The sequence below is a fragment of the Hydractinia symbiolongicarpus genome, chromosome 8 (genome assembly GCF_029227915.1).
Source record: "Hydractinia symbiolongicarpus strain clone_291-10 chromosome 8, HSymV2.1, whole genome shotgun sequence".
NCBI classification, from domain to species: domain Eukaryota; kingdom Metazoa; phylum Cnidaria; class Hydrozoa; order Anthoathecata; family Hydractiniidae; genus Hydractinia; species Hydractinia symbiolongicarpus.
In genome coordinates, this window is record NC_079882.1 from 24,890,785 (window position 1) to 24,915,069 (window position 24,285).

Consider the following 24,285-nt stretch of genomic DNA (forward strand, 5'->3'; position numbering starts at 1 on the left):
TATTTAATGCTCATTTTGAGCTATGTAGACCCAAATAGGGTCTACCCCCTGCAACATCCAAAGGCCCATACAGCGTGCCATCTCCCTAATTTTCCTCACATGGCTTGGGTTAACCTGGAGCTGTGCTAACATTTACTCGCCCATATTGAGCGCCATTAAAGAGAATCAAACCCTTGGCTTCCGCACAAGGTGCGAGAGCTATAACCACTAAACTATGGTGCCACGAGGAATATGAAAATGTTGCTTGTTCTTGTACCCTAGTAAAATAGAGTAAAAACTGATTGCAATTGCTTGATATTTTAAAATATTTATTGTCTAAAGAATAAAACAAATTTAAAAATGGATGCTTGGAAAAGAAATCCTCAAGAAAGAATAGACGATGCAAAAAGGAATAAAGAATTAGGGACAGAAAAATTCAAGGTATGTATCACCACAACCTATTGCTTTTTTTGTTTTCCAGTAATTTAAAGCTGTATTGCAAAATTGTTTATTTACTGGAATTTTTTAGTAGTTTTGAAACCTGGGAGGTGAAGTAATACTATAGTAATATTTTTAGTGTTTTAGTTATAGGGGGTGATCACACCCAAAATCTCCTAATAACCTAAAAAGTGGAGGACAGTACCTGAAATCTAAATAAGCCAAAATTTTAATAAAAAATATTGATTCCTTCTAAAATCTACTAAAATTAGTTATTTGAACATGCTTTTTTCTTATTATTTTTTTCTATTATTACATTTAAAAAATGGATCAGCCAGTTGTTAGTAACTTCATTTTACCTTTATTTTTTTCTTTCGAAATCTAAAATTTGTAATGGTTTTTAAATATTTATTTAGTGTTTTCTTTTAAAATTTATTTTCAAAACCTTCTAAGTTCTTCTGAAATAGTAAATTTTTATAGCCGTGACCACCCTTGTACATGATATGTACACTGTACATATTCTTATAAAGAAGAGGTTTTATGTGAACAAAAACAATGCTTTCAATATGAAGGAACAACTTCAGCATATAATAAGCATATTTCTATCCCAATATTATAGAAAGGTCTATGGATATATATATATATATATATCCATAGACCTATATATATATATGTATGTTAACTCTGTTTCTGACCACTAATTAACCGAAAGAGAGTGCCAAGTCTATATAAAAAGTCTTATTATCCTAAAATCATGCTGGCTGGCATTTAAATATTTTTACCTTCATGGTGAGCATCCATTTTTAAGTTTCTTCGGTGGAAGTTTTTCTCTTTTGATTAAGTTGTTCATAATGTCCCAAACTGAATGCTTAATATTTCATGTCTGCCTTAATAGCTATATTGTCACGGTGACAGGGTATCTTCATTATTTATTTATTTTTTAAAAATCTTCTTTTTATAGAAAATCTTTACTTAGCAATAAATTAAGGAACTTTACACTTTAAAGTTTTATTAGATCATAGATTATTGCTTTATTAAAAATATATATTTTTAGGCCTTTAGGCAGAACTAAAAATGATCTGAAAATTCTCCACAAAGTCTCCTCTTTTGCTGTGAATTTTTTTTGTATGAATTCGGAAAAAAAAATTCATGATCAACGAGGAGATGCGATATTGCGTTGTCCTCATTTGCACTTGTATAAAATTTATCACTAAATACAAGAAACTTTCATTTGACTGCTCGGTTACATGGGTAAGAAAAAAAAAATTAATACGTCAGTTAAAAAATTATAATAGCACACTTATAATAAAAGAAAATTGAATTGCTAGTTTAGAGGGTATATTTTATCAAAATTATCAACGGTAACAAAAATTCGTAGCTCAACAAACCAGCCGCTACATAACATTGAACTTATGCACTTTGCAACGTCACAAACCACGTTCGGCCCAGTCTTTTTTACGGAATTAAGGGTAGGGATTTGTAGCCATATTTTGAGGCGATAAACCTCTGATATGATGCATGAGACCAGTAGAAAAATAACTAAGAATTGTATTTATTGTCAAAAAACAGAAGTCAAGTGTGAGCATGCGCACATACTACCAGGCACCACCCTGCTTATTCTATCGTATTAACTTGTCAAAGGTGTAAAATGCATAAAAAGTTGTGATGTTTTTGTTATGTGTCATTTCCTTTGAATTTTTATTTCCTTTTTGTTTCGATATTTTTAGAAGTTAATTTTTTGTGATTAATATTTGGGTAACAATAACATTTCAAATTTTGTACATAAAGTGGGTAAATCTGTTGCTGTTTGGGATAAATTGGCTGTTACCGTGGTACGGGGTGTCCACACCTAAAACCGCCCAAATAACCTAAAATTTGGACCCAAAATAAGTATTTCTTCTAAAATCCAATAGTAACTTTTTGATGTTACGTTTTGTGTGATGAAGAATTGAACATTTGCTTATCTTGCAACAGGACTGATGAATTATAATAGTTACATATTTACTGCAATTTGAAATGAAAAGCATCTTCGGTATTCAAAAAAGGAAAGGCTTGACTATTAGTAATTTCATATGGAAAGGTTTTTATACGTTTTTTAGCGTTTTTTTCCTCAAATTTCACCTTAAAACCTAAATTCTTCTAAAATCCCCTAAAGTTATAAAGCTTTAAATCTAGGCCACCCTACTGGTTACGCCTTTACATGAACATTACTTGTTTTAGGTGCACGACTATCGTTCAGCTGGCGAGTACTACATCAAGGCGTTGCGAGATGTGATTCCTATTACATCCGATATAAACGATCTTTCGCCTGATCTCCTGGCCATAAAAACTACATGCTATTCGAATTTAGCAGCTTGTCAACTACACCTGAATCAATTTGACCGCGTTATAATCAACTGCAACAAAAGTTTGAGTTTAGATGCCAACAATGTAAAGTGTTTATACAGGCGAGCTAGTGCTTATTTAGAGAATGGTTACTATGAGCTATCTCGTAATGATCTCGATAAATTATTTACTCTAGAACCAAACAGCTCTGCTGCAAAGCAATTAGAAAGAAAATTAAACAGCTGCTTGCACAACAAAGACAGTATGGATGCTAGCGTGATGAAAGCTTATATGAAGCAGCACTAAAAATGTTGTGCAGCATTCATAGCGGAGATAATCGAGGGTAATTCTGAAGTAAGTGAGACATGGGTAAACATCCAACAAGAAAAAGCAATTCGTTTATCGAAACACCACAAAAAAGGGCTTGGAAAGGATTGCAATGGAATACATAAATTATTCATCCATTGCTATCGTTTTTGCGGTTTTTATATTGATAAATATTACTAAAACAACTTTTAAAATCTCTGATTTTTTTTGACTGAATGGGGACTTTTAAGGAAGGAAAGTAGAAATCATAAATGGCGGAAAATGATCGACATTTCTGTTCTAAATACGGAATAAAACGTCCCGTCTACAACCAAGAGGATCTCCATCAATTGGAAGCCTTGGTTACGAATGAATTGCCTGAATATCCGAACTGGAGAATGGATTGGGTGAACGAGAGCGTTTTGATTCGATTTCTTAAAGCCCATATACATGTCACTGTAGCCTACGAAAAGATTCTCGCGTACTGTAAGTGGAGAGAAGAGTTTAAGGTAGATATTATCCTCGAGGGAGATGATGAAATTATCAGGGAAGAAAGTCGAGGTAGATCGATGATTGTCAATAGCATTCGAGATTACTGCGGACGTCCCATCATGTTGGTTTTCGCTCGCAAACATGACAAAAACCACAGTAGTTATGAAAGTCTGTTCAAGTTTGTCATTTATCAACTCGAAGAACTTTGTAAGCAAGCTGATGAGAATGAGTTTAAAAGTTTCGATCTCGTGTTTGATTTAAATGGTTTTAGTATGCGAAATATGGATTTCCAATATGTCCAAACCTTTCTGCAATACTTGAAAGAATATTATCCCGAAAGACTTGGTGTAGCATTCATAATAAATTATCCTTTGATTTTTTATGGATGTTGGAAAATTATTAAATTGTGGTTGAATGACGTCATCAGGAGTAAGATTTTATTTGCTGACGAGGCATTATTAAATGATTTTATGGATACGAAGCAATTGCCTGTACAACTCTTTCATTGAATCAGTCAATAGCGGATAAATATATCAACTCAATATGGCGACATTCAACTGCTTCGAATGATTTTACTTGTTCCTCGATGTATCCATTCAAAACATTTACCAAGTCATGAATTAGATGTTTTTGCATCGCAAAAGAAGAAAATACCGCGGGAATAGTGAATTTCTAAATAAAATTTATCTTATTTTTTTATTTATTGTACAGTGTGAATTGCATTTTGAGTATTCACTGAAATGACATATCCACTGAAGTTGTTTTAGTTACCATTTAGTACTAATTTTCGTGTGAGTTTCATGTTCGATTAGAAATAGCTACTTTGTCATAGGTATTTATAAGGTGATAAGGGAGCAGCTTCTGAAAATTCTTGTAAATGGGGGGGGGGGGGTTCACGAAGTGAATTGTACGGCTAAATATATCAAATATGCGCAGTTTTGTGTGTTTTAAGTTTGCTTCGTAAAATTTGTTTCGCTTTAAAGTAGAAAGTGTCTACTTTTTAGCGGCGAAATGTTTCGCTGTAAAAATTAACCAATCAGAACTCAATATTCAATGTTTTTTTCTTAAAAAAACTCATTACTGGAAATAACTGCCTTGTTTTTAATGCCTAAAAATTATTGGTCGGCAAAGGTTAGCTGGTGGTAAATTTTGTCACCGACCCTTAAAATTACTCACCTTACCCCGCCTAAACCTCAATAAGTTATTTCTAATTTGAAAAAATCTTTTAACGCGGGCCATTTTTCCATTTTGATATTTTGACGCTGAGAACGAGGTTGGCTTTAGGAAATATTTTACTTCAGATTGGCCCCCCACAGATATGGATAGCATAAAAAACGAGTTACTAGAGGTCCTTTAAGCTTTAAAATTTGCGAAAAACAATGTGTGAATGAAACCACATGTTCTACCATCTGTTTTTCTCCGTTTTTCTAGCGTCGAAAATAATTTTTAAGGATATTGCAGTAAATCCTGGAAGTCCAGAGCTATTTTTAGAGTTTGAGAAGCAACGGTACAGCTGTCATGTTTTTCAAGTAAGCGCCTTCACTTTCCAGCACCCGTTAAAAATATTTTGAAAAATAAAAAACACGACAGTCGGTTGACTTAACTTTGATTATGGCTATGCAACACATTCTTGTGTAATTTAATTTCGGAAAGCGATTCTAGACGATCTTTAACGTGAATTTACATTATGGAAATATTTCATTCCTACTGATATAACCGCTTGCAGGCGTGTCAAATGTTCCGTTGATTATCAATACAGATGTAATCTGTGCTTTATGATTTAAAAAGATTCATTGAATTGTCTTTTAAATAGGAAACAGTATTTTTGTCCAAAAAATGTTTTAAAAGTAGCATTTGAGCAGGGAGTGTGAGAGGGGAAGTAATCAAAATTTTAACAAATGTGTAACTTGAAAGATCGGGAAGGCAGTGTAGCAAGGATATTGTTTCTAAGAGTGGTGTCATATGGTGTTCTTTTGATGGTCAGCAATTTGCTTGCAGTAGACAAGCCTGCCAAATAAACTGTTTCGATTATTTAAAAATATGCAATTCATATATTATAAACAATCTCATTCCCATGTCCTTTTTTCGCGCCAGCGTGCATTTTAGGGAGTGAAAAAGAAGCTCTGGGAACGAGATTAATATTTTAAAAAAATTCCATTGTGTCTTGATTGCGTTTATTTTTTAAAGAAATAAGTAAATTCATTTTAGCTCTATTTGTCATATAAGCGCTTCAAATCAAATGGACGCCATTTCTTATACATTTCTGAAAAAAATACTTGGTTACCAAGCCACCGTTATTAAGTTTCTTAATTAAACTGAAAATACATTTATAGTCAAATTTCTCCTCGTAAACTTCTTTTTTGTATATTAGTCGAACAATGCTACTGGAAGTTTTTCTGCGTCTAAAAAATCAGAGATCAATTCCTTACCACCGAAAATGAAACGACTTCTCATGGTATCATTCAACCAGACTTTTATGATTTTCCAGCAACCCTCCACGATGCCGGGAGAGTTAACAATCAAGGCCGCATACAGCCTGTCGGGGTAATAATCAGTGAGATAACGAAGAAAGGTTTTCACGAATTGATAATCCATATTTCTCATTGTGAAGTCCTTCATGTCGAATATCAACGTAAACTTTTTATCCAAACAACGGTCAGCTAGTTTGCCTAGGGTTTCCAATTTTTCGATCAAAAATTTGAACGCGCTTTGATAATTGTTGTGATGTTTATCATGTCTTCGAATGAACATTATCATAATTGGGTGACCGCAGTAATCAAGAATTTCTAAAATAGCGGCCTTCTTCAATGCATCCTCGCGTTGCACGTCTTCGTCTTCCGTAGTAATATCATCAACAGCCTGTTCCAACCTCCAATTAAAATACGACACAAGTTTTTTCTCGGCTTCTCTGACATTTTTATTTGCTGCTAAAAATCTAATCAAAGTAGCGTCGTCTACCCATTCTTTTTTCCACTTTGGATTTCGAGAGAGCAATTCGTTTATTGTACGTCTTATATCTTGTAAATTTTCTGTAGGATAAGCCAGTTGTTTGATTTTGTACTTCACGGTAAGTTTTTTCTCTTGTTCATCACAACATTGTCCCTTAATGTGCGACATTTTTGCTGTAGTCCTTTAGAACGAGTAAAATGTTAGAGTATTTATTTTTTTTCAAGTAAGATTTCCTTGGGTATTGGCTCACAAATTTTTTCAGGTGTGGCATATGTTAGCCAGCATGGCCAACATATGCCGCACCTGCTTTTTTAAGGTTTTTAATTTTTTAAAGCATATTGTTTTGTATGATTCCAGCTTCAACATGCTTACCTTGTCGGTAAAAGAAGTCGGCATAAATTATTAGTAGGTGAAAATACTAGTCACCTGCATTTATGCCAAAAAAGAACAGGTTTAAATTTTTAATTTTTAGGTTGTAAGTATCCTTTAGCATATGTTCCTATAGTGGGTCGGATATCTAAACGGGGAAACAGACATACTTAATTTACTCTATATTCAACATAGACATAGACTAAATAAATACAAGAAGCTAAGTGATAAGAACAAAGAACCAAGAACACAAACAGAAACCTAAAGTACCAAATAACTGCAGTTATTGTTATTTCTGCAGTGAAACATATAAGGAGGTCTCATAAAACTAGTAAACGACGAAATGTGCGCAATAGAAAAGCACGTAGGACTAAAGACAAAAAACAATACACACAAATTATTATAAAATTGTTGGAAAGGATACGTATACGAATCTGTATTCTTTCCTTCAAGCTATCAATTACTTTTGTGACTGTATACGAATGATCCAACACAGAACTGAAAATACTACGGCACAAAGATGATACTCCCAAGGGGAGCAAGAACTTGAAAACAGAACCAGTTATCTTAATTATATTCTGCCAGGACCACCTCGAAGGTTAGTGCATGTTCCCTTCAATCTGTTGGCTACTCACGACAGTAACATCATAACTTCCTTGAGATGCCTTTTGCGCATCTAGAAACATGCACTACTACATACAGTCAATATATAAGAAGAAATCAAAGAAAGCTATATTAGTGGGTTCTTCGATGAAGAATCATCATCATCATCAACTTCAGCAAGTTTCGATATAGAGCGCTTGTAACGTAGCCCATAGGGACTTGTACGGTGTGTAATCAGAATTGAATTTAAAATCACACGAATGGTCCATATGTGGCGTTCTTATGCTCCTCCAAAGTGGCTGGCTGAAGCGAGGGAGGGGCTTCATGACATTATCTTGCAATAAGTGGTAAGAAGATTCCCTTCTTTAGAACTATCACTGGATGAACTATGGAAATAATCTGATTCATTTTTAGTCTACCACCTACTACCACCCAGATTATAACATCAATGTCCATGAAGGGATTCAGTGTAGCTATAGATGGACGACTTTTGCTTGCTTTGTTTGCCACTGATGGCTAAATATCTTCACCGAATGCTTTCTCTTGAGCTAATCCGAAAAAAAATTGTTCTGCCTTGCAAAATCACTAACATTGATATGTCTTTCTGATGACGATGTTGTTGCAGTTAGTGTCGATAGAAATTTTGCGGTGAGGTGGTAATTCGATTGAATTTTTTTCACTTCAGGATCCGATGCGTCGATTTGGAAGTTCGTTTTGATGCTTTCGCTAGTTACCAAGGGCTTCTTTAGAAATTCTGGTGACGTGTCGATAGTGATAAATCTTATCTCATCATCGGCAGAATTATTTTCGCTTTTTAAAAATCACCATTGAGTTGGTTAAGAGTTTTCGTGTTTGAATTGGACTCGTTTGAGATCGTTTCTCTCATTCTTCACGTAACCCAACACGACTTCACTTTCGGTCCAGAATATATTCCGGGATATGCTTGATTTCTAACTCCTTCTTCACTAAAGATGAAACTTTAGTTGACACAGTTGCTGTGGTAAACTCAAGGCGATGAATTGTTGTCGGTTTGATGGGTGCTACTCTCGACCTTCCAATACAGTTACTTTCTTTTCGCTTTCTGCTCGCAGAAAGCTCGCTTGACCGTATGCAGTGCTAGAAGCAGCAGAAAAGTGGTGAATCGAGAAGCTGATATTTGTTCCAAAATTCTTTGGTTTGACACATAGTTTAAATTTGATAGATTCAAACCTTGATAGATCACGTACCCATCGTTTTCACAACGACACAGGGGTTCGCCCCATCCTTTTTTCTCCATTCACAATTGTTGAAGAATAAGTCTTCCCTGAAGTATAAATGGTGCAGCCAATCCTAAAAGATCGTAAACAGAACTGGCAGTTGGCAGAATTCCTTTCTTCCTGTTGGCTTGTGTTTCAATTTTGATACTCCATTGCGCCAGAGTTTTTTTGGATTGACAACACGTCATTACTCAAGTCCAACTGCTTGAAACCTTTTCCACGTTCTTCTTCAGATATCATTGCCTAACTTTTCTCGAAGTCTCTACAACCTTGGAAGTTAAAAAAGTTGACGATGAGTTATTATTTTGAGAACAGAACGTTGTCTCTGCGAATGATTTAAGATAAAGAAAACCTATTTACCTTCTAAGGTCGTTTATTAAGATGCCAGTGAAAGCGGATACTCATTCGCCATACATTATCCAAAGGTCAAGTGAAGTTGTTGCGCAAGGTAAGTTTACACCATAAGAAGCTCTACTTATGTGAACTTTTAGCAGTCAAAAACTGAAACGGTCCAATGTTGTTCAGATAACGTGAACCTGTTGAGAATTTTAGAAGTAGGAATCAAAAGACCTTATTTGCACAAATTAACTATTAATATATTTGACATTTGTTTAAAATTTTATTATAACGTTACGACCCTCTTGGATCTCAAGAGAGCGCAATAAAACGGCTTATTACCTTTTAAAAATCGTCGCCTCGGACGATTGGATCATTGATAATGGAAATTTTCAGTAAATTTAGAAAAAAATTAGTAATTTTACCATATTGATTTGAAGAAGAAAGTACCACAGTTTAATTCGAGATATCATTATTCAAATTTATTTGGAGTCAATGCTTTTACATTCATCTGGCAAAGTTCAATTGGCCATGCTTATTTTTTGACAAATATTTCGAGTTTTATCATTTTTTTCTGTTGTCTGTTGTTTAAAGTTTTTAAGTGCAATATCAAAACACTACATCGCACAGAAAGTGGTCCCTATGAAATGTTTCTGATTTTTTTTTTTTTTTTTTGGTTTTAATTTCAAATAAACAGGTCAGTTAAAGGTCAGCAAAAAGTAAGTTGGTTTCATATGAAAAAGCTTAAAAAGTTGTCTATAAATCTTTTTGTTATTTTAAAAAATCCATCTTGGTTTGAGAAAAAAGTCCTGAAAGTTTAGCCAATTATACGGAATTATGACAAACGCTTAAAAACAATTGTAGGTATCTTGGAGAACCCTGGTCTGAATAATAATCAGGGTAACTAAGTTTTAATATTTATGTAAAAATGTTTAAAATATCAAACCGGATAGGTGAAAACATATGAAATCATGTCGTCGCAGGATAAAAGCATATTCTAATCATCATCGTCAATATATAACAACAGCAAAAATCTTGAGAACTGATCGAGAATTTCAAAAGATAAAAAAATTCAAAGACAAAATTTTAAGCATTTTTATATGAAACCAACTTGTTTTTTCGCAGAAGGTAAGTTCGTTATTTACTCTATACCTTGACCCAGTGCTTATTTCCCTTTGATACAAAGAGCCCTGTGATCGAGGTTGACTCTATCTCTCTTACGTTCTGGTTTCTTTGGGTAACACAGCTGGAAACCATGTCGCAGGATTAAAGCATATTCTAATGATGACATCATCGTCAAAATATAACAACAACAACCTCGACACCGGTCATGGTGATAGAAAGAAAAAAGACCCGGGGATGAAATTAAATTGCTTTGTTATTAAAATGCTTTGTAATGCTCATACAACATAAAATTATTTAAAAACGTCTTAATTGTTATTTTGTTTTATTAACATGTTGGTGCTGTTTTGTTTGTTTTGATAACGCGTGTAAAAATCAAAATGGCGGCTCAGTTTACTACAAGTTTTAATGACATGGAAAAGCGTTTAAGTAAAAAATATGGCATTAAACGTCCATGTTATGACGAAGAAGATTTAAAAAAATTAAAAACTAATATCGATGAAGACTTTTCTAAAAATCCACTTTGGAAAAGAAGTTGGTGTGATGAAAATCTTTTGATAAGATTTTTAAAAGCAAATTCAAATGTTGAGAAAGCAGTTGGAAAATTAAATGTATATTTCGACTGGAAATTGGAATGTGATAGCAAAAATATTTCTCCTCATGATGCGGATATAATAAACGAAGAGAGTCAAGGACGGTCTGTTATTGTGAGTAATACACGGGACCGATGCGGACGTCCCATCATGTTGGTTTTCGTTCGTAAACATGACAAAAACCACGGAAACTATGAAAGTCTGTTCAAATTTGTCATTTATCAACTTGAAGAACTTTGTAAACAAGCTGATGAGAATGAGTTTAAAAGTTTCGATCTCGTGTTTGATTTAAATGGTTTCAGTATGCGAAATATGGATTTCCAATATGTCCAAACTTTTCTGCAATACTTGAAAGAATATTATCCCGAAAGACTTGGTGTAGCATTCATAATAAATTATCCTTTTATTTTTTATGCATGTTGGAAAATTATTAAATTGTGGTTGAATGACGTCATAAAGAGTAGGATTTTATTTGCTGACAAATCATCACTTAACGATTTTATGGACATTAAACAACTTCCTGGCGATCTCTTTCCGTAGAAGAAACGCTATGTCACACCTTGGAGGAAAGAATACAGAAGGAGAAACAACTCTTTTAATTCTATTGAAACACTGCGTGAGGTTCTAGCAGGTGTCTGTATAGAAACTTAATTTGAAATTTTGGCGGTTGTGTGACTAAATTATTCGTGAATAACAATTCGCAACTATGATTGGTTATAAAAACAATTAGATAATTTGATGATGAATTTGATGATAATACCAAAACAAGAAGCCACATTGAAATTGGTAAAATTTCTTTTGTTCTTATGTTAACATAATTAGCGAAGAAGCACGTGCTCGACACTTTTGTAAACAAAAAGAAAAAGTTTATATCTCGTTTTAAAACGACGTTCTGTTATAAGAAGTTATTTCTTTAGTTAGAATAAACATTATTCCAGCACACATTTTGTCGGCACTCGTCCGGCGCATATCTTTCTATATTGTTTTTCATGATCAAAGTGGTATACTCAAGCCTGCAAAAATAGGTTTATATCATGGTTAAACGCTTATTTCCAAACGTATTGTTGAAGTTTTTAACAGCAATGTTTACCGACTTATATTAGGCACACTTTCCATACAAATATCACGTGCCTGCAGCGTGTTACAGTCAGATTTTAAAAGAAAAAAGTTAGCCCCTATTAAAGGAGAATATGGAATTTGATCATTTTTTTGCGAAAAAGACTCGGTCGAGCACCTCACGCACTGATTCTTTTGAAATTAAAAACAATAGAAAATTCAATACATTTAAAGCATACAGAAATGAAGTTGTTTCTCCTTCCGTATTCTTTCCTCCAAGGTCACACAACTAATTGTTTTAAGTTCGGTTGTATATTTATTAGTATCTTTTTAAAATATTATCCTGGGATTAAAAATAAACTTATTATACACAACCAGCTTCTTCCTATTAAGTCCAGATGTTAGACTTCGCCTTCTTTATACTTCTCATGCTTAAGATGCACGACTCTCCACTGTTCGCTTACGTTAATTGAAACGATGAATTGTCATAGAATAACATAATTTTTAGAATAGATAGAACTTTACAGTTTAATATCTGTCATATGTCGCTTAAACTGTTAAAACGGGTTTTTTCTTAAAGCAATACAACCTCGACTACAGGGCTTTGAGCTTATTTCATCAAAATTCCTAGGCGAGACAAGAAAGAAAGCCTGTTGTTGAGGTTGCCTGGAAGATTCAAATAAAACAAAGACCCCAATTCGTGAGCCATTTTGTAGGTTGAAAGGAAAGAATAGAAGTTAGTATCAACAAAAGAAAAAATGGTGAAATTTACTACCTAACTATAACTAAAATTACTTTTGTTGTTTTTTCTTTACACCCAGTGAGATGTTCAAGATTAATCTTTCTTTTCTCCAAGGATTAATCAGATGTATTTTAATTATTTGATTTGCTGCCTTGTTTTCAATATTTGCAGCTGGCTCCATTGGAAATTACTGGAAGTCGTGTGCACGTACTTTTTGACAAGCAATGGAGTTTAAAAGCAACTGTGATATTGGAAGCAACAACTCAGTTTTTCTAAACTGTTTTATTTTCTGAGCAACTATTGTCTGTTAACCTTTCTATCAATTGAAAGACATGTTTTTAGCAAATCAAGTACCTACCAGGTCAAACGTGAAGTTGCTTATAAAAAATTTATCTTGGATTAGTTCGGTTTTGTCAAAACACTGTTAATAGCAGTTTTTATTTTTATTTCTGTCAAATACCTACTTTACATAATATCAGATATAAACTCTTAAGATATACAAAATTAATGAAGAAATCTACTCACAATAAAATATACCTTCTATCTCGAGTACAGAAAGGGATCGTAGGGCTTTTTTTTTAGCAATCGCTTCTTTTGAAATTCCTACAGAAAATTTAGGGGCCAACGACAAATAAATGAAATTGAACGCTTGTCTATGATGCTGTGTTGTGATGCTATGTTCTTCCCCCACCGACCTCCTTACTTAATTCAAGTTTTAAAACAGAATTACAGTTAAAATCCAAAATGTTGTTGCAACTAGACTCAACTTTTACTTTAGGAGAGTTCTATTGTGGACAACATTTAGCAAAATTTTCTGAGGCGTTTTGATATTTCAACGAGGTTTGACCGACAATATTGCTAAAATTTTAGCAATGTAATCGTAGCATAAAATTTTGAATAGTACGCTACGCTACTCATTGTGTGTAACTCTAAGCTTAGAATTGATTTTAAGAAACATGTACAATTCCAATAAAATGGCAAGATAATAGTAGATAACGATTAAATTTATTTTGGACGTCAAATTAACTTTTCTTTCCATGCTTGTTCATTTTCGTCCATTCGAATAATTTCGTCACTTCCTACTGGTTTAAAACTAGTGCATGACGCATTCTCCTCCACGGAATCTGCAATCTTTTTTTTATATTTTGGAGATTTAACGTCCGAGGTATTAATATCAGCCTCGGCATGTTTGCGTATGTATTTCATTGGATTCATAATTGATCGCGTTGATCGAACCGTATCCGGCGAGGAGACTGGCGACGAAGGCTGACGAGGACTGTTCTCTCTACTACCTTTGCAGAAAAACCTACGTGATATATTTGCTATATTTGGAACACTCCCTCTTGGTTTCATATTCAACTCAGCTTTATGCCTTGTCAACAACAAGTTCTCCATCGTCGCGTTTAATGAATTTGAACGTGTTCTACCTTCTCTATACTCCTCATCGCTTTCACCTAAAAAAGATCAATTTTCACAGGGGATTTTAATTTCTCATAGGGTTTTTAAAATCCTTAAGTACTGCGTAGCTAGTTACTGCTATGAATCCATGAAGGTGAAATTACTGGGCCATGATTTTTAATAAGACGATTCGAGTGAATAGTTGAAATTTTTGTCGTGTTTTTAGCATAATACAATCAAAGCTCTAACTGTGTTTAAATAATAACATACATAAATAGAAGAAAGTGGAAAGCAGAGGTCCCTAGAAACAACACGTGTTAATATTAAAGCCTTCATAAAACAAGGCGGAAAACCGCGAAAGAACTAACATATATTGTACATTACAAAATCAGTGTCCACTGAAAAAGTTACTGTTTTCCACCATGGTTGTTAAAAACACTCTTTCGCACTTCTTTATGGATGAAAGGTTATTTAAAAAATGACAGTTATTTTACAGTTATTTTTCGCCAAACTTCAGTAGTTTTTTATCGAGCTATCTTTTACACAAAAAGACAGCACAGGGCAATTAAAAAAGGGGTAAAAAATTGCTAGCAGTCATTTAAATATCCATGGTGGAGAGTGTTGTGTTCTTGAAGAGTTTCTGGCGCTCCATAGATCTGCAGTGTTTTTTTTTTTCTCAAGCAATATAATATATCATAAACGGTGACAATGTAATTGTATTCGAATTCCTGCATGAAAATATATTTTAAGTGTTTTATAGAAACAAAATTCTCACTTCTTTTTAAACTTTATAACAAATAAAAATTTTGTTAATTTATAATGAATTTAGAAGTTTTGTTTACTAATTTGGCAAAAATTTATCCAGTCTTTATTTCGGATTCTTTTTGGTACACTGATAAACTGCAAAAATTATGTACCATTTGTTTTAGTTTAAAAATTGTTTATTTTTTTAATTTTTACAATTATTTCTTTAAAAGTTGTAAAAGGTTAACATATTAACACATATAAAAAATGCCGCTAAAATATTTCGACAGCTATAACGAAAAAGCAATTTAAATTTCAACAGGGAAAAAAAGTCCTGTGCAAAACCGTGTAATATACAAAGTAAATGTTGCACAAATTAATACATAAAAAAATTAACATAAAATTTTATAAGCTCCCTTACTTTGTAATAAAAGTTTCTCTAACAAAATTTGTGCATCTTTAGCTTGCTTGAACATTTCGTTTTCCAATTTTTTCTGGTCCTTAGTTTTCATTTTACATTCGTTTATTTCTATTTTGGGTACTTTGACTTTTGGGCTGTTGCATTTTTGTTTTCTGTTTATCTTGATCATTCTTTCAATTGGTGAATAATTAACTAGTTAGATGCGTTTACATTTCTTTGCTTCTTCTTCTTCTTCTTCTTCTTCTTCTTCTTCTTCTTCTTCTTCTTCTTCTTCTTCTTCTTCTTCTTCTTCTTCTTCTTCTTCTTCTTCTTCTTCTTCTTCTTCTTCTTCTTCTTCTTCTTCTTCTTCTTCTTCTTCTTCTTCTTCTTCTTCTTTTTCTTCTTCTTCTTCTTCTTCTTCTTCTTCTTCTTCTTCTTCTATTTTACTTTTTTTTTCTTCTTCTTCTTTTCTTCTTCTTCTTCTTCTTCTTCTTCTTCTTCTTCTTCTTCTGCACTTAACTGTAGCACTTGAATTTTTGTTTACTTATCCACAAACTATTCGTTTAACTTTAAGAGAGATAAAATTATCATATTTGTTTTAAAAATGTTTATCCAACTTTTTGTTATTGGTAGTCTGCAAGAAAATTTTTCTTTCTTTACTTTCTTTCTTTCTTTTTCTTTATTTCATTTCAGATCACTTTCTTTTGTTATTTCCAAGCAAATCTTTTTCATTGTTTTTTTTTTCTTTTAATATATTTATGTATTTATCGCTATAATTTACACTCGTGTAAACTTAAGAAATTTTAAACGTTGGATTGCAAAAACATCTGCGTATGAGATCATAACATCAAAGACGTTTAATTTCATCTTGTGTAGTAGTATAATAAAAAAATAGGTCTCCAAGATGTTTCGCTATTGTTATTTTACTCCCTGGTGTTTTAAGAACGAGTTTTTACACATAAATTTTTTATTACAAATATTCACAAAAGGGAAGTCTCTGTAACATAGTTAATATTATTATTTTTAACCTGATTTCGATTTTATTTATTACGTTTGTAAAAGTTAATGTTTTTTGGAAGCAATTTTGTTCCCATGCGTTTTTTTCCTTTTTATAGATGTGTGGCTAGCTCGGAGGACCTGGAATCGAGGTTGTTTTTGTGCCTACTCTTTTTTCTTACTATTTTACCGTAGACATTTTTTGACATCTTTTTCTTATTTGGTAAATAAATATAGCAATGAATGAAATTATGAAACAAGACTATTACGAAAATAAAATTATCAAGATTGAAGTCGACAGTTCTAATCACCCAAACATAAAAACCAATCGCAAGGAGCAACTATCTGTAACCTTTATATAGTATGTGATATCGGCCTCATTGCATTAGCAGCCATTTTGCTTTACGCTTGACTAACATATGACGTCACATGAAAGCAATCTTTAACGACACACACACTTAAGATGGCTACAAAAGCCGAAAGCGACAGCGTTTTTTCTCAAGAAAATCTTCATAAAATACTTGAGAAGTTTGTGTGTTTAAAGCAGTAATTTGTGAAGTATATTCATTAATGAAACAAATCTATGAACTCGCGAGTACTCTTCGTGTGACGTTTTCGCTCGACGTTATCACTATAGAAACGCGCCAACCTTGTGTTGTATATTGTTTGCAAAAGAAAAAATTTCGTCTTATCTTTTCATGGATTTTTGGCAACAGTTGCACATATTATTTTTTTTCACAATAATATATTAGGCATAAACTAGAACCACAATTAGATTTCAGGATAATAAATAGAACTAGTCGGTGGCCCGTTTTGTTTACTCGGTTCCTGGTGTCTCGCTACTGCAGTTACCATATTTTGCGCGACAGACAGACGTATACAGGCATTATGATATAGGCTAGTCGTTAATCCGGGGAAAAATTCATGGGGTCGTCCGTCGTTAAATTACACGTTATTTCGTGTGCCCATTAAACAACATTTTTTCGCGGGCAGATAAACAAAATACGGCTATTATTATAGTGACTAGTTGATGGCCGTGGATAAATCCATGAGTTCGCTCGTCGTTTATATACCGCGTCTCGAGATAAAACAAGATTCCCTAAGTGCATCAAGATTTTTAGAACTAAAAAAAACAACTTCTGGCATATGAGCCCCACTGCACAGTAAACCAAAGAGTCTTAACCAAGTTTACAGCCTCTTGTGTATCGCTTATGGCATCGATCTGTCCTTTTCGAGATGATCTGATGAGTACTCACGTTAAAAAAAGATATCTGTGTCACAGAAAACAAACATTGCGGTTAGAATATTTCCAATATAATTAATTCATTCACAAAGAAATAACGGCGTGATTAGTACAAAAAATACCGACTAGTGATATCACATGAATGTGACAAACATCAACTAACACAAGAATAGAATTACCTGCAAATAATCTCTGCGTTTGCCTTTACTGGAGATTTAGTATTTTTTTATGAAGGCGGCGGCTGTTCAAACATATTTGCAACTAAACTTCCTGGTTAACTCATCGCATTGAGCTTAGAGCTCTGGGGACGAAAATGAACTTATTGAACTTATTGAGAGAAAAGGTCGGTAAAAAGTAATTAAATTTTACTCAATGAATAGTATTTTTTACCAACTAAAATTTTTTTATGTCAATTTGAACTTTTTTTATTATAACTAAAAAACTCACCAAAATAATCAAATAATGATATGTTTAATATACCATCTTTAGATGGATTTTCTATAAAAAAGGAGAATTTGTTAAATTCCCTTACTTTTATGATTATTTAAATTATCCATTTTTTATCTCAAATAGCCCCTACTTTTCTAAAAAAAAATTATATTTCATATTCAACCTCGCTCCAGGGCTAATTATGTTTTTTTATATTTGCATCATGGACGTTACGTACAAATATAAAAAACCGAACAAACCCTGAGGACGAGATTGCCATTAACTTTCCAATAATTAGTTTGTAATACAGGTGATTACACTTTCTGCAATGAGTATTTTTTTACCGACAAAAATATTTACTGACTCCTCTTTTACCGACATTTTTACCGATAAGATGTCCAGGTTACAAAATTTATTTTTTTCAGAGACACAGACGAATTGCTCTTCTTATAAATCCAAACTTCCCAAGATGTTAAAGGATTGAATAGACACATAATCGGTCGACTTCTAGTAGAATTCCGCCCACAGTGTGACGTTTGCTCCAAGATAATCATTTCAATTAATAGCCTAAGTAGGCCGAAAGTACCCAAGCAGGGCCAAATTCTATCTATGGTCCCGCGATGGTTTGTTGCCCTGGGTGTGTCAGATTCTTAAAAATATCTTTTCACATCTATCTACGCAAAATGCGTAAAAACAATGTAAAAGCTTTCTCTAAAAGTTGAGTTTCTTTTATAAAAACGTTAAGATAGACGCAAGCGCGAATTTCTTCTCAGGGAGCAGACTCCAAATTTAATTCGACCCAATGAGCAGAAATTAATTTTCCAGAGCAAAACCCAAACGTAAATTGACGAATAACTACAAGGGAGTGTGGTTACCCTTACTCTCTTACCCTTGTCCAGATGTTAATTATGTGTCCTTGGAAAAAGCACCCTCCTTCCTAGGGCTCTTATATTATTCTGCCGGGACGACTAATATTATAAGCGTTGAAGAGCACTGGATACGGGTTGTATGTTTGGATGATTTAAACCATTCGAAACATCGTCACCTAGTGTTATTTCCTAATTCGCTTTGCTCAACCGAAAATAACCTTATTCATTTTTTAAACTCCATGCGGGACAATAATAACGCAGTATTTAGTAGTGTAGTAGTTATGGTTGTATTCGTCTTAGTTATTAGAGTTGTGAAAGTTCGTAAATACATGAGTGTAAAAATACAAATGTAAAGCATATCTGGCCAAATTGTAAAGTAAGGCAATTATTACCTTATCATTTTTTACAACTTTTTAGGGGGTAGGTGGGTGTGCTTTCTCTTTAATTTGTTACAGCTCTGGTGGTTAATAGACTTGTGAGAAAGACGGGAGTTGTTGCACGTGTTATAACGTTAAAACTGGATAATAAATACGATTATTCTTCACCCCACTCTTTCACTTTTTTCGGGTTTTTATATTTAGTGTTAGCGAGGATGAAAAGACGGAAAGTGTGAAGCCCGCGCAAAATAGCAAATATTAAAACTTTTTAATATATTTCTATTTTTTTATGAACTTTCATTATAATACCTTTTCTCTATCAGGTCAGTAATTCAGTACATGTCCTTAGTAGGAGAGAGTGCCCAAAGTCGGTCAACAGTGTCTTACACTTACTTTTTCTAGTCAACTTGATATTAACACCCGACTTTATGTGGACTTTAAGGGTTCCGGCTAACTCCGCTTTGCCTGGTATGTCGTGTATAAATCCTCTTGTGGACCATAACCACAAATTAAACCACTAACCTGGTAGATATGTGTGCAAATTATGATAACATTTGGCAGGTACCAATTTTAGTAAAGATGGCTATGAAACGAAGTTATTTACTTTTTCATTAAAACCCACTTGTTAGCTAACACACACAGACAACCAATGTATGATAAGCAGCCCAGCAGCAGGTACCTTATATATACCTTATAATTAGCAGTATAAGCGGCTAATTATGCTGTAGGTATCATGTAATTTAAATATTAACTAACTATCCTATTATATAGGCTAACTATTGGTTCTCCAGAATTGTTATTTATCTGTTAATCTGGCTGAAACAAAATTTCAATATTTTTCTACACTACATGCTTGGGGGCAGAAAAAGGAAAACATTGGCTAATTCATATTTATACTTAATTTATAGATGTTTTAAGAATATAAATAAAAGGCACTGGAATCCATTTCCCAAGCTATTCTCTTTTTAGAAACATTTCCAAGAGCTTGATATAATAAAATTATCTTAGGAACTTCATTTTTAGATCCAGTGCATTTTCATTCTTGAATTTTAAAATTAAAAAAATATTTTTACAATTCGTAGATCATACTTAGATCATTAAAAAATCTATAAATTAACCAAAATATCTAATTTGCTTATGTGGTCCTTCTTTTCTTGCTTGTTACTAGGACGGGCAGACATATACAGAACTTCGCAACGCATCTGAATGCAACTTTTTAGTTTTAAAATTAAAAAGAAATATATTATATACCTATATATACCAGGAATTTTAAAAAATTTGTGGATAATGTAACATAAAGCAATAAGTTCCTAAATCCTATTATATTTTGTTTGCAAGTATATATACGGTATTACCACAATTTCAGCTTAATTCCACCTGTAAATAAGCAATATGAAAGAGTTTAGAATTTTTTCATTTCAAAAACCTAGAAAAAATCATTAACAAAAAAGAGAAGAAAAGTTTTTTTGTGGCATAGCAAAAAGTTCTGACACTTTCATGATTTATGTAACTTTTCATGTTGTTTTGGTGTCTTAGAAAAACTAAAACCAGTTGGTTAACAATTAATTACGGGACCAACCAAACACTTTCTTTTTCTTAGCACTCGATGGGTAAGTGTTTACATAAGGCATCATCTTTTTGTTTATTTTTATAAAAGGCCTAGTATTTTTTAAAATCACATTAGATTCATCACATTAGATTCATTTCCTAATTTATTTGATAAAGTAGGTTTTACAATAAAAGTCATCATAAGCTGATGTGGACCTCTGTCGCTTCTCTTTCCTAATAAAATATATACATCATATATAATTCTGACTGAAAACCATTTTTTAAACTCCTTTATTCCTTAAACCTCAGTCCCTAAGGCCAAAAATTAAGGCTCTAAACGTATTATTTTAAATTTTTAGATTTAGCTTAACTTGTATTTTTGCACTTAAAAAATTATTATTGTAAAGAACTGTTTTGTAGGTTTCTTCATGCAATCTAGGTTTAATATTTGGTTTCTTAACTTTACACATTTTTATCCTGGAAAGTTTCTTAAGCAGTTGCCTAACCTTTTACTCAAATGTCAGCTTTAAGCACTTTGGTTGCTTATCAAACAACATGCTGATTTTCTTGAAAGACATGGGTGTATATTTGGTTGATGTTTACTCATGTTTGACACGTAGAAAAAATTGTCAGTATGAAAAATCACATAACTTATTTTATCTAAAAACCATTATTAAAATGGCACCCTAGCAAGGTAAACTAATAAAACTGTGCAAAACATACTAATATAAAAGTAGATTTTGCAAAAGTGTACTCTATATAATTTTATCTTTAAGTTTATATACATGACTGAAGACAATAATATTGATAGTTGGAACATGCCATTGCATCAAGTTGTAGTTTCCCCAATAACTGGTTTGCTGGAGAAAATACCACAAGAAGATAATAAGGTAAACATTTTATCTTTTGCTAGTTTTGCTACCATTTTCCATGTTTTCATTTTTTACATTGTTATTTGTTCAGTGAATGGGGTTGGTTTGTGTGTAACTTTTATTTAGAAAATACGAAAAAAGATACATTATTTTTGTGGAATTTTTTTTTGTAAAGAAGATGCCTTCAGGGAACTAATTTTTGTGGGAATTAATTTTTGCAAGTTAAAAAATTAAATTTTGCAGAACTTAATTTTCACTGTTGCTTAATTCGCAAACAAATTGTGTTCTTATGGAAACCACCATTTTTTTTTAAAAAAAACATCAATCCATAACTTTTAGTATAAATGACTTTATGTATGGGAATTAAGGAGTCTGAAATATTCTGTTTCACAAAATAGACTAGAATAATATGAGTTTCTCCAAAAATTCATCCCAATTAAAATAGTTCTTTTATGTAAAAACTTATGTTAAAATTGCTCCTCTGGGTGTTTATTTAATTTTTTATTTTTCTACCTGAGTTTTTTATTGAGGAGTATATTTACTTACATTTTAAGAAATATACATTTTTGTGGAAGGGTATTTATTGTAGCATGTACATTTTTTCGTAGAGTACAATAAGCATACTCTCTTTTACCTTGTAGAAATCGGATATTAAAATGCTAGAGTCTCCCATCCAGGAGAGAAGTCAATCATCAAATTCTGTTATTTCAAGTGGAAACAACATTTGTAAGATATGTCATTGCGAAACGGAGAAAGACGATGAATTAATCTCACCGTGTTTTTGCTCCGGTTCGCTCTTGTACGTTCATCAAGGCTGTGTGCAAAAATGGATAAAAGCTACGGATGCAAAAACATGTGAATTATGTCAATACAGTTATAAAATTGATTCAACAGTGAAACCATTCAATAAGGTAAACACTAGGTTTTCATATTGTGAGAAATCTGTCTTATGAGAGAGAGGAAAAGTAGTTGAGTTATAGAGAGTTTTGAGTTTAATATCACTAGATTTTGATTGTCATGTACAGCTCAACTTGGCTTTAGGCAGTATTATTTTAATGACAACAATGTCATGCTGGAAACCCTTCTGATTTCCGACTTCTAATAATAAGGTCAAGGTCCATTTTATAAACTGTGCTTTGCTAAGGCAAAATCAACACATTTTTTAGCACACCTTAGTTCGCTCAGCTTGACACACTGTTTTACAAGATTCAAGCCAAAATGATTCTTGTAGGAATTACTAAGACTCGACTTTTGGTTTCTTATATTTGAGCCAAGGCATGCTCAGCAAGGTCAGCTGTGCAGCAGCTGTTCTGAGCTAAACCTAATCAAATTTTTTTAGTTGGTTCAACAAAACAGCTTGTACCTTTTGCAGTATCATTTTGAAAAGTTGAGACAGATATTTCGTGAGGATTTCAAATAGTGGCACATTTTATGTAGATTATGAAGAAAACGTTTTGGTGCAATAAAGATGTTTTGGAAAGTGTCTGTTGAAATGTTATTATTAAAGGGTGACTGGATCTAAATAACCTGAAATTTGGACCTAAAATATTGGTTCCTAAAATCTTTCAAAATTGTTTATAGTGGCATCCATATATTTTGTTATTACTTATTAACCCCAATACCTCCTGAATTCACCTAATTCATTTAAAATTATGAAGTTTTATATCTATGGCCACTCCGACCTGAACTAAGTGAATCTATTACGTGTTTTCTTTGGAATTTAAATTGACCAAATTTTATTTAAAAGCGTTTGAAAAGGTTGATGATAAAATACCTCTGTATTTGCTGTTCACATTTGAATTAGTGGCTTTATTTTTAGTGGCAAACTTTGGAGTTATCACATAGCGAACGTCGAAAGATTGTATGTTCCGTAGCATTTCATATTATTGCGGTTACTTGCATCATTTGGTCTTTATGGGTGTTGATCGACCGTACTGCTGAAGAGGTTAGAGACGGTAATCTAAGATGGCCGTTTTGGACTAAATTGATAGTTGTTGCAATTGGTTTTGTTGGCGGTGTTGTCTTCATGTATGTGCAATGTAAAGTATATGTTCATTTATTTCGCCGTTTAAAAGCATACAATCGTGTCATCTTCGTGAAGACTGTACCGGAAATCGAACGCAGCGCGCATAAAACTCGACAGTTAGAAGAAGACGAGGTGGCTGTATAGATACAGCTGTTTTCGTACATTATTCATGTAACCTAACATATGGAAGGTGTTCTTTATGCTTGATGGCGTGTAACTATTATGTGGATTTCAACTAGGGTTGAAGGTATCTACCGATATGAGTATCGATAAAGGGGTCTAAGTTGTGTGATAATGCAGCTATGCAAATCCGAGTTGATTTTTCGGAGTTTTTGTATAGAGATTAGACGAACGGTTGTTTATACTGTTATTGTTTGATCCTTAATATCCAGTGTGTTGTTGAATTTTGACTGTTTAAGAATAATTCTTTTTTTTATTAGTGCCACGCTTCAAGCCTAAATTATGTGTGAATTTTGTTTTAAAAAAGATGAAAAATCCCAATTTCGCGAAAATTAATAATAGCGAGTTTCCCGATAATTGTCGTGAAACTAATTTTCGCAAGATCTCGCTCAATACCCTCAAAAATTATTTTCCTCAAGGTACCATCTGGTTCACTGAAGTTTATCTTCCTTTTGAGGTTTTCTTGGAGCACAATAGTTATCTTTGTTGAGCAGATTTTAAATGGCTGAGAATCAACGACGTGGTAGCTTTAAATCAATCAAGTTATGTTTTGTTAATTGTAAATATTGTATATATATTTATTTGTAAAATAGTTCTTGCGTTTGCTTCCATGTCTTGTTTGTCCACTTTTTCAAGT

The 24,285-nt window shown here is 33.0% G+C and overlaps 6 protein-coding genes across 7 annotated transcripts in view; 3 read left to right on the forward strand and 3 right to left on the reverse strand.

Moving 5' to 3' along the window:
* The window catches only part of LOC130655769 (anoctamin-4-like), a 36,960-nt gene extending 35,687 nt beyond the window's left edge, over positions 1-1,273 (reverse strand). Inside the window, exon 1 of the mRNA XM_057458562.1 lies at positions 1,200-1,273. Within this exon, the coding sequence (XP_057314545.1) occupies positions 1,200-1,218 (19 nt within the window). The 5' untranslated portion in view covers positions 1,219-1,273. The remainder of the gene's footprint in view (positions 1-1,199) is intronic.
* Positions 1-24,285, forward strand: part of LOC130655784 (mitochondrial import inner membrane translocase subunit tim16-like) — a 100,206-nt gene that overhangs the window by 20,789 nt on the left and 55,132 nt on the right. The gene's annotated exons all lie outside the window — the stretch shown is intronic.
* LOC130655776 (E3 ubiquitin-protein ligase MARCHF1-like) lies at positions 314-24,254 on the forward strand. Of its 2 annotated transcripts, none has more exons than XM_057458574.1 (4): positions 314-420; positions 21,347-21,460; positions 22,084-22,353; positions 23,262-24,254. In XM_057458574.1, the coding sequence occupies exons 1-4, from the start codon at positions 340-342 to the stop codon at positions 23,610-23,612; spliced, it is 816 nt and encodes a 271-aa protein (XP_057314557.1). In that variant the 5' UTR covers positions 314-339; the 3' UTR covers positions 23,613-24,254. The 2 variants fall into 2 exon arrangements, with proteins under 2 accessions (XP_057314557.1, XP_057314558.1); XM_057458575.1 differs by lacking the exon at positions 314-420 and adding an exon at positions 19,501-19,697.
* Positions 4,979-6,712, reverse strand: LOC130655780 (uncharacterized). The gene has a single exon (XM_057458578.1). It carries the CDS (start codon positions 6,655-6,657, stop codon positions 5,908-5,910), a length of 750 nt encoding a protein of 249 aa, XP_057314561.1. The 5' UTR covers positions 6,658-6,712; the 3' UTR covers positions 4,979-5,907.
* On the forward strand, positions 10,487-12,198 carry LOC130655778 (uncharacterized). Its single transcript, XM_057458577.1, has 2 exons — positions 10,487-11,320; positions 12,105-12,198. The coding sequence occupies exon 1, from the start codon at positions 10,556-10,558 to the stop codon at positions 11,306-11,308; it is 753 nt and encodes a 250-aa protein (XP_057314560.1). The 5' UTR covers positions 10,487-10,555; the 3' UTR covers positions 11,309-11,320; positions 12,105-12,198.
* LOC130655783 (uncharacterized) lies at positions 12,995-15,899 on the reverse strand. Its single transcript, XM_057458581.1, has 2 exons — positions 15,130-15,899; positions 12,995-14,020 (listed from the first exon to the last, which is right to left on the reverse strand). Exons 1-2 carry the CDS (start codon positions 15,296-15,298, stop codon positions 13,584-13,586), a joined length of 606 nt encoding a protein of 201 aa, XP_057314564.1. The 5' UTR covers positions 15,299-15,899; the 3' UTR covers positions 12,995-13,583.

What these genes read in the sequence shown, in the direction of transcription:
- LOC130655776 (XM_057458574.1), top strand. Translation starts at nt 340, where the DNA reads ATGGATGCTTGGAAAAGAAATCCTCAAGAAAGAATAGACGATGCAAAA. An exon ending in TAGGGACAGAAAAATTCAAG is followed by an intron (nt 421 to 21,346) that starts GTATGTATCACC and finishes TTTATCTTTAAG; the next exon opens with TTTATATACATGACTGAAGA. An exon ending in CAGTGAAACCATTCAATAAG is followed by an intron (nt 22,354 to 23,261) that starts GTAAACACTAGG and finishes CTTTATTTTTAG; the next exon opens with TGGCAAACTTTGGAGTTATC.
- LOC130655780 (XM_057458578.1), bottom strand. Translation starts at nt 6,657, where the DNA reads ATGTCGCACATTAAGGGACAATGTTGTGATGAACAAGAGAAAAAACTT.
- LOC130655783 (XM_057458581.1), bottom strand. Translation starts at nt 15,298, where the DNA reads ATGATCAAGATAAACAGAAAACAAAAATGCAACAGCCCAAAAGTCAAA. An exon ending in AGAGAAACTTTTATTACAAA is followed by an intron (nt 14,021 to 15,129) that starts GTAAGGGAGCTT and finishes GATCTTTTTTAG; the next exon opens with GTGAAAGCGATGAGGAGTAT.
- LOC130655778 (XM_057458577.1), top strand. Translation starts at nt 10,556, where the DNA reads ATGGCGGCTCAGTTTACTACAAGTTTTAATGACATGGAAAAGCGTTTA.